The sequence below is a fragment of the Danaus plexippus genome (assembly GCF_018135715.1).
Source record: "Danaus plexippus chromosome 16 unlocalized genomic scaffold, MEX_DaPlex mxdp_23, whole genome shotgun sequence".
Lineage (NCBI taxonomy): Eukaryota > Metazoa > Arthropoda > Insecta > Lepidoptera > Nymphalidae > Danaus > Danaus plexippus.
In genome coordinates this window covers 2,639,819-2,653,487 of record NW_026869851.1, presented here as the reverse complement: position 1 = coordinate 2,653,487, position 13,669 = coordinate 2,639,819, and the positions used below count along the sequence as shown (strand labels likewise).

General features: G+C 33.1%; 2 protein-coding genes across 2 annotated transcripts; both read right to left on the bottom strand.

Moving 5' to 3' along the window:
* Positions 1–102: 102 nt before the first annotated feature.
* LOC116771923 (BAG family molecular chaperone regulator 2) lies at positions 103–4,961 on the bottom strand. Its single transcript, XM_032663924.2, has 4 exons — positions 4,631–4,961; positions 3,876–4,018; positions 3,476–3,588; positions 103–1,697 (listed from the first exon to the last, which is right to left on the bottom strand). The coding sequence occupies exons 1-4, from the start codon at positions 4,720–4,722 to the stop codon at positions 1,461–1,463; spliced, it is 585 nt and encodes a 194-aa protein (XP_032519815.1). The 5' UTR covers positions 4,723–4,961; the 3' UTR covers positions 103–1,460.
* Positions 4,962–5,368: 407 nt separating this feature from the next.
* On the bottom strand, positions 5,369–13,300 carry LOC116771652 (protein FAM91A1). The gene is made up of 18 exons (XM_032663544.2): positions 13,112–13,300; positions 12,843–12,927; positions 12,401–12,508; positions 12,227–12,328; positions 11,982–12,163; positions 11,696–11,796; positions 10,810–10,987; positions 10,300–10,433; positions 10,057–10,156; positions 9,863–9,970; positions 9,701–9,787; positions 9,452–9,630; positions 8,703–8,869; positions 8,323–8,547; positions 7,320–8,038; positions 7,145–7,248; positions 6,967–7,036; positions 5,369–6,731 (listed from the first exon to the last, which is right to left on the bottom strand). The coding sequence occupies exons 1-18, from the start codon at positions 13,181–13,183 to the stop codon at positions 6,621–6,623; spliced, it is 2,832 nt and encodes a 943-aa protein (XP_032519435.2). The 5' UTR covers positions 13,184–13,300; the 3' UTR covers positions 5,369–6,620.
* Between the last annotated feature and the right edge of the window lie 369 nt (positions 13,301–13,669).

Sequence of the window (13,669 nt, the reverse complement as noted above, 5' to 3'; positions counted from 1 at the left end):
AATTCCAAATGAAATAGAAATGCATTTAATGCACGCAACAGATTATAAATGAAAGAAATTTACGAGTGAAATCAGGCGTTATTATAAAATAAAACACATATAAAGCGATTAAAATTTATTAATCGAAGCTATTACATGACGTCCAGCAGAATGTGAAAGCGCGGTCGTTCATGAATCGTATCCAATGGCAGTGGCGTTGTTACTGTCTTTAGGAAACCACTTCTTCCACAGATAAAGAGAATATTTACCGATTAATATAACAATCACTAGTAAAATTTATATCGATATTTAAATTTATTTAAATATTAATTAATAAGATATATTTATTAGATAAGAACTATACCAGCTCGGTCGATAATTCAGTGTATGCTTTGAGCAATCTAGATCAGACCAATTTGAAACCACCAATTCTTAATTTGTTACAGCTATATAAAACAAGAACCAAATAATGACAAGAAAAAATTTAGTATTAATTAATATGAAAAAAGTTTAGTTCTATTTAAAAAAAAAAAATTGAATGTTTTCCAATTATATAATTTCGATATTATATTAAAATTACGAATTAAAATCCTCTAGTTTAACAAGATCTAATAAAAAGAGAAACGAAAAATTCCAAAACAGGTTATACGAAATTAAAAAAAAAAATGTCTTGAACTTATAAATTTTAAATTTATACTTCGATAGCACCACATTAGACATACATACTATAAAAATCAATAAGTCTAAGACTACCGACAAATAAGAGCCAACCTCTTCATTCCAATAAAAATGTTCACAGCTAACTTTTTTAAACAACTTAAAGAAATAACACGAACCCAAGGACATACTCAGGCAGTATTTAATAAGTCAACATATAATAATCACAATAACCAAGGCCGGTAACTTAGCAACGCCGACAGCTTTGTGTAACTCAAGCTTACTATAAAACCTTATTGTTATATTCATATATTCCTAAGCTGTAAAAGACGCGCCTTACGCTTCACAAATGCTTCATATTCGGTGACAGATATTAAGAAATAAAAATTACAATGAATGACATACTAGGTGTACGCAAATATCTAAAACTATCTAGAATCTTCTAAGTTTTTTATGAGACAGACAAATGGAAGCATCAAGTCTTTATATATCAAAATCTAAACGTATAAATTTATTTTTCACCCTAGATATGGAACTTTCTATTTTAATTGTGCGTGTCATTAAACAATCAACCCAATAAATGCAAACACTGGCAACACTAGATCTACCAACATTCACATATCACTCAAAAACTCAATTAATTCCTTATTTAGGTGCATCACTAGTGAAAGTCTGGTCCACTCGCCATCTCATAATATATGATTGATGACTGCTGGACTGAAGTAATATTAGGCGCGTCCGTTAAGTAAACGTTCAATAGTCGAAGAGCCTTCACTTACAATAAGACAATCGGTGAAGGCTCTTAGACTATTTTACACGTTAATTCAGGAGTACGTGATGACGTTCAATTTAGCGAAGTAATCGAGCAGACCCTGGAGGCGTTTCTTGACTCGTTTCTGGTCGTCGAGCGTGCATCCCAGAATGGCGGTCTCGAAGTTCCTGTCGGTGGCGCTGTGGTCTGGCGCCGAGGTACACGCGTTCATGTACGTCTGACAACGGGCGTGGGCGACCACCGCGTCCTCGTGTACGGACATCACAAGCTGGTCTATGAACATGTTCACCTGGAATGACAGTTGGTTTGACAGGTAACGTATTATAAATACATCAAAGAGGTTTTAATCAAAATATTCAGCGTACAGATGAAAGAAACTATGGAAAATAAGTATGTATATTATATGCATAAATTAATTGTCCTAAATTTCTAACGTGCAAAGCTTTCGCTTGAATTAAATAACAAAAAAAATAAAAAAAAATATCGGTATAGAAATTGCATACATAAAACACGCAAATAGTATTCTACAGTTAATTAAATTTGGTCACGACATTCCTTAAAAAGTTTGTTATTTCCGAACACCGAACTGTTTCCACTCCGGCATTCCATTCAATTTTGTCAAAAATTAGATTGTATAATATATTTTAATTTATTCAGGATATTTCTTTTTGTCATTAATATGGAACATTTTCCTAAAAAACTGTATATCATCAGTCAAATTCCGAACAGAAATTTAAAATGTTCAACCATTGAGATTACTAACGATTACATAGAGATATAAGCAATTAATTCCCCTTCACTGAACACTTCATTCAAGCTTCAGAAACAATTTCATGTAAGCCGTTCGTATCATAAAAATAATGTTATCACATTTTTGTAACCCAATCAACAAGTGCTTTCTCTTCCATCAAAAGTCAAACTATCAAAACGGAAGAAACTATTTACGATACAAGTTGGATTTACTGTGCTTGAAATGTATTATGCTCACATATTGTGTCGTACTAAAATATTTATGACACTTTAATAATGTGTGCCTGGTAGGAGATAATAGCGTTCATTAATTAATAATTTTAGAAAGCTTGTTATTTGCGTAACGCCTAAGAAATTTCTTAACGCTTTTTTTTTCAAAATAAGTCAACAGTTTTAATGAAACATTCCGAAATATTTATAGTTTAATCATTTTAAGTTTACGTCACTAGTTGTTCCTGTCACTTAATAACCCAATAAAGGCGCGAAACAATTCAGTTACACCAAAAAGGTAATGTATATTTCCGTGTTTCAAACATTTACATAATCAAATTATAGCAAGTGACGAAGCAAAACAGCAATAATCACGTCGTTTCGCGTGGGAATACGGCCACCAGCATGCTTCGTATGATATTATCGAAAACTTAACCACCTACTGAAAGCAATCTTCGAAATAGAATCGCTGACGACTTATCAAGAAAAGAAAAAAAACGTATAAACTGCCAGTATTATAGGCTGATGAAACAAAAGGTTTTTCATCGATTACGTCTATTGGCAAAAATAAAAAAAAAAGTAGACAGTATTAATCATAACCTATTAATAACCAGTTTGTCATAATTATGATACAAATATAGTTTGTCAATCGACACTTCGTCATCATATCATTGTGTATGTATAAAAATTGGCATTCAGCCATAAATTAATATTAAGCTATTAAAACCATATTCAATTAAATAGAAGTTACGACCCATTTGTATATTATGTATGTAACATAAAGTATGAGAAAAGATTGATTACTCTAACTAGAGGAGATAAATGTTTGATTTAATTGAAATCTTAAAGGTTTCAGCTAAACATAAACAAGAAGAAATAAGACAAAGGAAGGGACAAATTAATGTTTTTAATATTTATCACGTACAATTCTTTCAAATAACTAACTGGATAATGCTGAACTATTATCTGACATAACAATAATAAGTAGGAATGGAGACTAAGATGGTAAATGCAGTATTCTTGACATTATAACAGTACTGATATGTTAGGACTATAATATATATATATATACACACATGTATATATATGTATGTTATTTCCACTGACCTGGGACAAGGCTTCTTCCTGCTGTGAGTCCCTGTCCGTCCTCACAGCCACCTCCACAGTGAGAGCTCGAGCCAGGATACGGTCGGCATAACGCATTATATCTTCCTTATCACCTACATTGAAATATATTGCGTGTTAACAAATAAAAGCACCTATTTTTATTGAGAATATGTGACATTTTATGTTCATTGAAGTCATAACAAAAATCTAGTATTTTAAGATAACCAATATGATGTATTTAAAAAAATTTAAAGCGAATGAAAACAGATGGTTACTACTGAAACCACTGTATATATTTATATCCTAATATTATTTTAAAATTAAAGGAAAAAATTTAACCTTTTTTTTGTAAGGATACAAAAAAAACTTTTTAAATATCAATTTAAAAATATTAACATACATTCAGATATGTCACCGAGCAATTCAGAATGTTTGACGCTGTCTAGGGTTGACAGTAAGGAGTCTTTTTCTTCTTCAATACGCACTGTGTCCCGTCTGAGTCGCTCCACTCTCATCTCCACTTGGTCTAATACGGATATCAATCTGATACAAAAAAAAGCTCGATGATAACATATTCCTTATAAATTAATATTTTAATATACAAAATTAGTGTAGTGTATTGATAACTCATTGAAAATAAATTAAGTTAATTTTCATTAACCATAAAATAAAAGACATTTTGTAACATTAACAATGTATACGGTGTCAATCAAAGCAAATGTTGTACTGTAAATAGCTAAACAATTTTAATGATGTTCATATATAGTACACTAGAATAGTGCACTGTTTTACTCAAACATTTTAATTGTATGTGATTCATAGCCACTTGCAATCAATACACACAGTTAATGAATCAACAAGGATGTTTTTTTTTATATAGTTTTCTGTACATTCCATTCTATTTTCAATTATTGATATATTTAATAGATGTGGTCTTTATTATATGCAGTTTTGGAAATGTATCATTCTTAAAGTAGCAAATTGCGTAATTTAAAACTATATAAAAACAACTTTTGACTATAGCGTGGGCGATATGAGATATTTTTAAAATTGGTATCCTTAACCTAACAGATAACTTACAAGGAAAAATATAATAATGCACCTATGTTGTTATTAAAATATATATAATTATGACTTTTTTTCAAATAAACAAACCTGTCTTTTGGTGCTGTTGTGCCTAAAGCCGACGTTTCGTCAATTAGCGGTAGGCGAGAGCCTTCAGACAGTGAATACACGTCCACTTCCATTGTTTGACCAATATCAGACCCAAACGCAGCCAGTTTTACAGTTACAATAATAAACAATAATAAGACAATTGACTAATCGAGAAAATAATAGAAAAGTATGTATTTTTCGAGAACTTGACTGTGATAAAATAAAATGTCAAATAATGTTATACTGACACTGACAACAAAAAAGTTGCCAGATTTGTCAAAGCTTATGGAAAACTGGCAACACTTTAACACCAGATGTTACAAAAGTTGTACCAGTAAGCATTTACAAGCTTGCGTTTGCTATAATATATATTAGGAATTTTGACTGTTTATTATAATAGGCCAACTCTTTTAACACATTTTTCAAAGAGGGTTACAAACCTAGATCCTTATTGAATAAAATAATGTACTTTAACTTGTAATAGTTAAAAGAAGTAAGAAAACTGAACAATTGTACTTATTACATAAAAATGCAAAGTTAGATCCTGTTTAAAAAAATGTTTTTTTTTTTCGAATTTGGTGTTGATTGTTGGGATGGGTTAAAAGCAAGTCTTGTCTTACAAGACATAAATTATAGATATTTTAAAAACATCTATAAGAAAAAACTATTTAAATCTGTTATTATCATAAAGACAACACAAAATTAAACGGGGACAGATAATAAAAAATAACACAAGTATTTCCATAATATTTACATTTTTAATAACACATTTAATTCATTGTTATTATTTGTGAGTTAATGGCCACATGTTAATCACGCTTAATAACCCCATACTGCTTTTTAAACCAATATTATGAGGAATAAGTGTTGAAGTGAAAAATCAACCTTAGAGTAGACTTATACTGGCTTTGTTTGAACATGACAGATATGCTCTAACATGGTACTATATACTTGATGAAATAAAAGACAGCATCTATGTTTCTGAAGTATTTCCGTTACTTGGAATTAACAAGCAGTATAGGAATATTACTAATTTACATAAATTAATTAATACATATTTAGGTACAATGCGACACAGACTTATGATAAATTATTATTTTGTTTTGTATTGCAACTACAGTATAAACAAATAAACGGAACGAGGTAGGGCCTGAAATGGTCTTGATTAATTGGGAACAGAAATTTTGAGTTATAAATTAATAAAAAAATATCTTGCATAATGTTTCATGGACGGAAGCTAAGCTTCAAGAGCTTGTAATCTAATAAGAGCAACAAATACCTACCTCTATCTGCATCTGACAAAAAATGGCGGGTGCTTAACAAAAATGTGCTTAGAAAACTCAAAAACAAATTTAAAATTAACAAACACTCGTTCATCATTTCCTAGTTAAAAATGTGTAAGCTCATTCAAAATGATATCATTTCTACTAACAGAATTTTAAAAAAAAAGCTTTGGTAGTTTTTTTTAATATATTACTACACACACTATTTTTAACAGGTAACATTTATTCAGTATACTATTAGTGTTACTATATTAAAGAATAATTACAATCTCATTACTGTTTGAATGGAATGATTTCTGAATAAGACTGAGATACTTGCAAGTACATGCACAAAAAAAAATTTCTTTTATGACTTAATATTTAAATGGAATTTTTTTAATACTTTATATAGCAATGCATGCATGTTATTTTTTTTTTACAGTAAAACCCTAAATATTTAGTTTGATTTGCTATATATTAATGTTTTAAACCAGTTATTTAGCACGAAAATATTTTTAACTCAACATTAACCTTCATAATTCACATGGCAAACAGGACCAAATAGGCAAATAAGTGTCTACGAAGAAAATAAATAAAAAAATTACACGATAGGTCGTAATATCTACCCATTAAGAACAGTTTCACACGTTTGGGACATCCAATATTCATCGATATTTAATTTTAATCTTTATTTATATAACCACAAGGTGTAACTTTAAGGTAATGTTTTATTTTCCCATCCACTCACTGATCTGGCCGTTTTCAAATACCAAATTCTTTCTTGGCAGCGGAACCAACGTCCCTCTCTTCACTATGCCCATATCCTCGCCGGGGTAATACTGGAAATATGTATTAATATTACATTTACTGCTTTATTGCACATTAAATTAGTACAAATTTGCAAATACAATTAAAACAAAAAAAGTTTTCAGTAAAATATATTAAAATCTTAATGTCCCATGTTTTTGGGAAATATTAAGTGGTTATGTAATAAATATTTTGAAATTGCTGGATTTTTAGGTTAACTTTATTTTTATGATCATATATTACGATATCAAAAAGAATTTTTCCTACCTGACATTGCGAGACAAACTTCAACAGGTCCGCACGAATAAACTCGTTGTCTTCTTTGACTTTCTCCAATCTAGAAATTATTAATTTTTTTTATATAGAATAAAAATCTCAGACTGCAAAAATCTCAGTGATCAAATATATTCACAGATAAAGTAAATAGGAGGTCTAAGAAACTTACAACTCCGGCTTGGCGATTCTATCAATGATACTGCGACAGACATTCTCACAGAGCGCCTCGTCGAACAGTGGAATGCCAAATTGAAGATCCAGAATAGTCCATTTCTGAAAACAATTTTATTTCAAATTATTGAATTTTATATATTTTTAGGGTAGTTCGTTTTCTTCACCCCCACCTCTGGTTTACAAGTATCATCGTCGGAGTTGTTGTGCGCCGTGTCCACGCCGCTGTCTGCCTCGTTTGTTATTTCGGTCAACTTGTCGGACAACTGAGTGAACATCGATATGGACTCTTCAGCTGGGCTCAACAGATCGCTCAACTGGTTGTCCAACTTGTCTTTGTCTTTGACGTTGGTGCTGTGAACGGGTACTATTTCGTTCTCGGACTCTTTGCTCTTGGAAGCCTCAGTGGAATGTTTGTGAGTTAGATCGTCAATACTTCGAGAGGAATGTATGGGGACGAAATCGTCGCTGGTTATGGATTCTTTGCTCAGATGAGTGTCAAGGTTCAGATTGTCCAGTTCTTCGCAGAGAAGTTGCCCGCTCTCGGCGCTGGTGAAGCCGTTAGCGGGGGAACCAGTTTTGCTGTCTGCGGTCGGAGTGTTAGCGAAGTGGGACTCTATGGGTGATTGAAGTCTGCTGTTCTTTGTGAACTCCGAAGTCTCCTTCGTGGATTCGTTCGATGATATCGATATCTCGCTGATCGGCTTCGCGATGCCGCAGACGTCTTTCCTCTTCCTGGGTGTCACGAGCTGGACGGCGGCGGGGGGTCGCGCACACCCCAGGTCGGGCACCCCGATGTCCGCTAGTGTCACGTACCCCGCGGACCGACATAGGCGTAGGCGGCGACTCACGCGACGGAGACCGCCGTGACGACGCCAAAGACTCTGATACTCTGAAACGAACAACTATACAGTAACCCTCAGGTCAGAGGAAAACATTATAAATAGGGTGATGTAAATAGTCCATTACACCGTAGCCTTCCGTTTAATATACATACATTATACGTCATTATCATAACAATATTCATCTATTAAAAGGTCATTTTGTCATTTTATACCAACATTCTAATTTCTTATATTTATATGCGTAAATCATACTAGGCGTTGAACTAATTCTATGAAATAACTAGATTTGGAAGGATTAATATAAAATAACATTGATCAGAATATAATGTACCATCTTGTTCGTCGTTAGATGGCGGGAATGGCACGTGGAGGAGGACGGGTGGGGCTCGCACGCCGGCCGCTTGTAGCAACACGGGCCCGCGGCGGAGCGCCGAGTTGGCAGCCGCTAGAGCACCCGCCGCCGGCAGAGCCGTCGACTCGGACTCCGCCCCCCACCACGACACCGCCAACCGTGAGAAACCTAGCAGACATCTTGGAACAGCCCGCAGTACTGTACCTGAATTAATTATATTGTAGGGAGGTCAGAACTTATCGATTATGAAAATATGTTGTATCCATCCCACGGGTCACCTTAAACTGGTCTGTCGACCAAATTACATCGACGTGTATTGTCAAAAGGACTTAATGATAATTTAATCAGACATAACTGACCTTTAAGCAGCAGCAGTGTAGGTGGTCCATAGCCGGCCAGGTGATATAGGTAGAGTTTCATCCAAGGGGAGCCGGCCTCGGGCGGCGCAGGACCCACGTGAGGCAGGGACCCCGCCGCGGCCCCCGCACGCGCCTCGCGACTCAACGGCGCCGTAGATATCGCCAATCTAAAGATAACCAGAAAAATTAATAGCACTTTTCGAGAGATTCAAACCAATATCCGTAACGTTGAATATGTTGATTTTAATCAGATTCATTAGGTTATTCGTTTTTGTTCCTTTTCAAATTCCATTTAATTATTTGAAAAAGTAAACGATTTCCATATCTACTTGTAATGACTTATATAGAAATTCATGGGGTATCCGTCTGAGGTTGATTAAAATCATACATTATATATATGTATATACATTTTAAAAGCTTTTCAAACAAATTCAGAGAAATTGTTGTGTGCCAGAGACAAATTGTTGTGTGCCAGAGACAAAAAACAAAACTAAGTTTTGCCCGCGACTGCGTCTGCGTCAGTTTCATAATAATTAGAAATGTATAGCTAACCGGGCGAACGCTGTTCCACCTACGAGACAGTAAGCAAATAGATTTCGGATTTTAATAAGTAAACTTTTTTTTCTTCTTCAATCTCCTGGTTTAAAGCTACCTCCCCACATATTTTCATCTAAATCCGTATAGCCGTTCTTGGTTTATAGAAAGCATAACACAACTTTCTTTATATAATGAACACTTTAAATTCTTACCTATACTTAGTGGCCAGTAACCTGGCTCTAGCAGGTGCGTCTAGAGCATGAAGCGCTTCACAGCGCAGTAGATCCAGCGGTCGTAACTTTGGTCTCAAAGTACGCAGCGCTATCCGCAGGCACGCTGCAGCCGCTAAATATCTACGAGCTTCTCCTTCTATTTCAGGATCACCTACAACCTTTATTAGAGATCAAATAAAATATAACCATAACTAGATGCTTAAAGTATATTGTCCAGCACATGCTCACTTTATCCAATTCCATCAGCAAGCTGTCCAAACTTTCATCACAAAGCTTTCCTACTTCGAACAAAGTAACCGCATGACTTTTGAGATCCTGCAAAAAAGTAATAGCAAATTTATATTTGAACACAAAAGTTTGGTTAAAAAATTATTGCTATTAAATACGTACAGGCGACAGATTTCCCATCATGAGATAGGCAGCTAATGTTGAGTCAAATAAAACGGCGACCCTTTGACTTCCGCTGTTTGAAGATTCTGATGATTCCGATTGAGATTTCTAGAACATATATAAGTTAGATATATAACTGATATGAAATGAAAGAACGAAAAGATCTAATCGTCCATTAAAACGAGAAAGCTCACCTGTTTTGAAGTAGACGGCATATCTTTAATAAGTACCGGCTCCATCTGGAGCACGTCTTCAACATTTTGTTCAAAGGTCAGAGGAGCTATTTGTCGGTATCTGTAAATATATCAATAATTCTCTTACGCCAAAAATATATTAAAAATATAACAAATAAATTATTTTACTTTTTATATCCTTCCAAGTGTAGACTTAAATTTGAATCCAAACTAACAAATACTATAGATACATATATAACATACGGCTGATGTTTATGCGTGGTGAGGGCGTGTCTCCAGGAGGCGTGCTGAGGAACAACTGGCGGCGGCTGGAGGTTGTTGGCGAATCCCAGGCGACAGTACAGAGACACGGCCTGCTTCACTAGCTCGCACTCCACCTATACACAGAATTTGAATTAGTACATAAACAGTGACAATTTTAAATGCTAAAACAAAAAATAAATTTGACAATAAAATACTGGCCAGTATTGAATTACACGTGTATTATATCAAAACAAAAAAATAAAGAATATTATATTTTATTAATTTTAATATAAAGCAACAAGTACGTTCAGCTAATTTCAGGACGCTCGCACTGCTTACTTTGCTGCATAGCAAGAATACCATGCGCATAAAAAAGCGAGCTAGATAAAACACAAACCATTGTACGATATACAACAATTCTGTATAAATTCTCAACTTTCACAAACCCGAACAAAGGCAGATGTGTCTCACATAAAGACATGAACTAATGTTATACAACACACAAGGCACCTGCAGCACCGCAGCCAGCTCCGCCACGCTGGTGTGTTCGTCAATGGACACGAACACTTTATAAAGTAACGTCTCGAAGTAGTCGCCAGCGATGCGATTCATCACAAAGCCCTTCAGCGGAGGCACCGACACCTTGTCCGCAGCCGTTATCGGAACGTCCAGGTAAATTAAACCCCGTCTACAAACACATTACTATATATAAATATGTATAGTTTATATGATCACTTTTAAAATTAGTTACACTAGCTTTAATATGTTTCATATATCTTATTAGAATACACCTTGTAATCATTATTCATACATATATATTAATTTAAAAAATACTTAGTTTAAAACAAAATATTTTAAGTAATTATTTTTTTTATCAAAATCCCAGTTGGTGTATAATATTAAAATACATTAGTTTCATAATATTCCTGCATTAAAACCATGGAACGGTCCGAACAAAGGCTTATCCAAAGTAGTCTTTCTCTAAATATTCTAACATTCGATATTATACCACATCAATCCAAACAATATTTGTTTAAAAATTATTATGGTGCTACAAGTTAAATAGTTTTCTTAGGTATATTAAGAATAAAATATTTTAATTGGCATTATACAAATAAATAATTTAATTAATAAATATATTTGAATTAATTTATTTATCATGTGATCAATATTAAGATATTTTACAATTTTGAATGTATTCTACAGCTCCATTAACAAGGGACAAAAATATAATTTTACTTTTGAGTTGACTGGTAGGTGCGTTAAAAACTACTTAACAATTCTGTGATAACACTCCAAGTTTTGCATTTACAAACCATCCATTGCATAAAACCATCATTGCATAAAACCATCCACTGCATAAAACCATCTATTGCATAAAACCATCCATTGTTACCTGTAAAGTGTCTTGACCACGTTGTAGTCGAGTGTACCGGCTGTCTGGGAGCCCCGGTCAATCAACATGTCAATAACAACTTTCTCACTTTCACTTAATGGCTGGAGATCAAATTGAAATTCAAATTGAATGAGACAGAAAATAAATACTGTTACTAAGGTATATTACACAAGAGCACATAGAATTACTATTAATGATGAAACAAAAATTAAAAAGCTTATATATTTGTTTATTATTGCATTATATTTATTCTAAATGTATGATGAAATAATTAAATTGTAATTACCTTAACATCATCCTCAAGCACATACCCTAATTCAACTCTCCACCACGGCTGCATAGGTACATTTAGTGGGACTCTAGGTAACAAGGAACGGATGGCCTTACTCCGACCACGACGGCCCAAAGAACGAGACTTTGCCACCAATTCAAGATACTCGTTACGACCTATGCCTAGAAGACGCAGACCTAGAAATAATTTTCATATTAATGTAAAGAAATGCTCTATCATACATATGTGCTTTAACTTACAATCCGCAGCTGTGAAGTTGGGCATAGTATCATAACTCTTCTCCAATTCTATGAGCAACGCCACAACTTCAATGTAATATATAAACGGAGTTATCCTTAAACCTAAAATTTTTGTTATCATAAAAATAATATGTCAAATAATAATAATTTCCAATATTTCGTTGGACATTTTACCTTTAACAATCATATCGGCTAAGTGATATGGGTACAGCATGAGCCTCTGGATACTGCTTTGTACCAGGGCTTCATAATATTTCCTTTCATCTTTCCTTATTGATCTTACTACAGAACAAATGCATTATAAAATTAATTAGTGTTCGGGTGTTAAATATTTTTCAATGAGATACATGTCATAATAAGAAACAACAAATGAGTATTTAATTTAGTATGTAGTGTGAGCTATTACTGATATTAAAAAAAAATTGAATATAATTTCTCCAGCAAATATTTTGATGATCCGCTAACACTTACATTATGGACAGAGCAAGATAATAATAATATATATAGATATATCAGCTAGTAACTTGAACCAAAACGAAACACATTCTCATTGGAGTCTTATTGGTTGTTATGAGGCTTAATTGAAAACAATATTATACTTGAAACACTGTCTTACCCAAGCTTCCTCTGAATCTTAATTGATTTTTAACGCTAAACTCGAATATGTAACCTTCATATTCTTTTGGAGAGTCATTTAACAACTGAAACATTATTTACAAATATTATAAATTATTGTACATAGTAAAAATAATTATTCCACTATCAACTTATATAACTTTTATAAACTCTTATTTGACTATAAAACACAGAAAGTGCAATAAAAAATTAGTAAAACATGTTCATGTTTTACGCGTAAAAAGATATATTCATATAATAGTTTGCTACCTTTTTTATATTATTAGGAAGCTGCTGCCATTGGATCTTTTTCCTTATATATTCATCTATTTCATCCTCCATGATAGTGGAGAATTAACTCCTAATCACGATTTCATGGATAGTAAAATTATAATAATTAAAATACTGCAGAAAATATTTTGATAAGAAAATCATAGACATACCACAACCATTCTGAAACACTGCTTTCACTTCTGTCATTCTACTTATTTTATAATAAAATTTAACCTATCGATTAAAAATAATAAATAAGCAGATCTGTTTTTAATATTACTTACTTTTATAATAGAATATCAAAAAATTAACAAATATAAAATAGATAAAAATTTATGTATCGATAAATATATGAAACAGAAAAATAGCAATGTTGAACGGGCGTAAATTGTCAGTCTCATATGACAATATGATTTCTTTAGATTGTCACAACTCTAAAACTCCATATTGACAAAAAAGATATAGGCCCAATAGGTTACGAAGAAAACGTTTAAACTACATTCCTTGCTATACTTGCATAATCATTATTTGCATAGTCAATAGTAAATAAATGAA

What these genes read in the sequence shown, in the direction of transcription:
- LOC116771923 (XM_032663924.2), bottom strand. Translation starts at nt 4,722, where the DNA reads ATGGAAGTGGACGTGTATTCACTGTCTGAAGGCTCTCGCCTACCGCTA. An exon ending in ACAACAGCACCAAAAGACAG is followed by an intron (nt 4,019 to 4,630) that starts GTTTGTTTATTT and finishes TTTTTGTATCAG; the next exon opens with ATTGATATCCGTATTAGACC. An exon ending in GCTCGGTGACATATCTGAAT is followed by an intron (nt 3,589 to 3,875) that starts GTATGTTAATAT and finishes ATTTCAATGTAG; the next exon opens with GTGATAAGGAAGATATAATG.
- LOC116771652 (XM_032663544.2), bottom strand. Translation starts at nt 13,183, where the DNA reads ATGGAGGATGAAATAGATGAATATATAAGGAAAAAGATCCAATGGCAG. An exon ending in TTCCTAATAATATAAAAAAG is followed by an intron (nt 12,928 to 13,111) that starts GTAGCAAACTAT and finishes ATAATGTTTCAG; the next exon opens with TTGTTAAATGACTCTCCAAA. An exon ending in CAACTTCACAGCTGCGGATT is followed by an intron (nt 12,164 to 12,226) that starts GTAAGTTAAAGC and finishes AATTATTTCTAG; the next exon opens with GTCTGCGTCTTCTAGGCATA.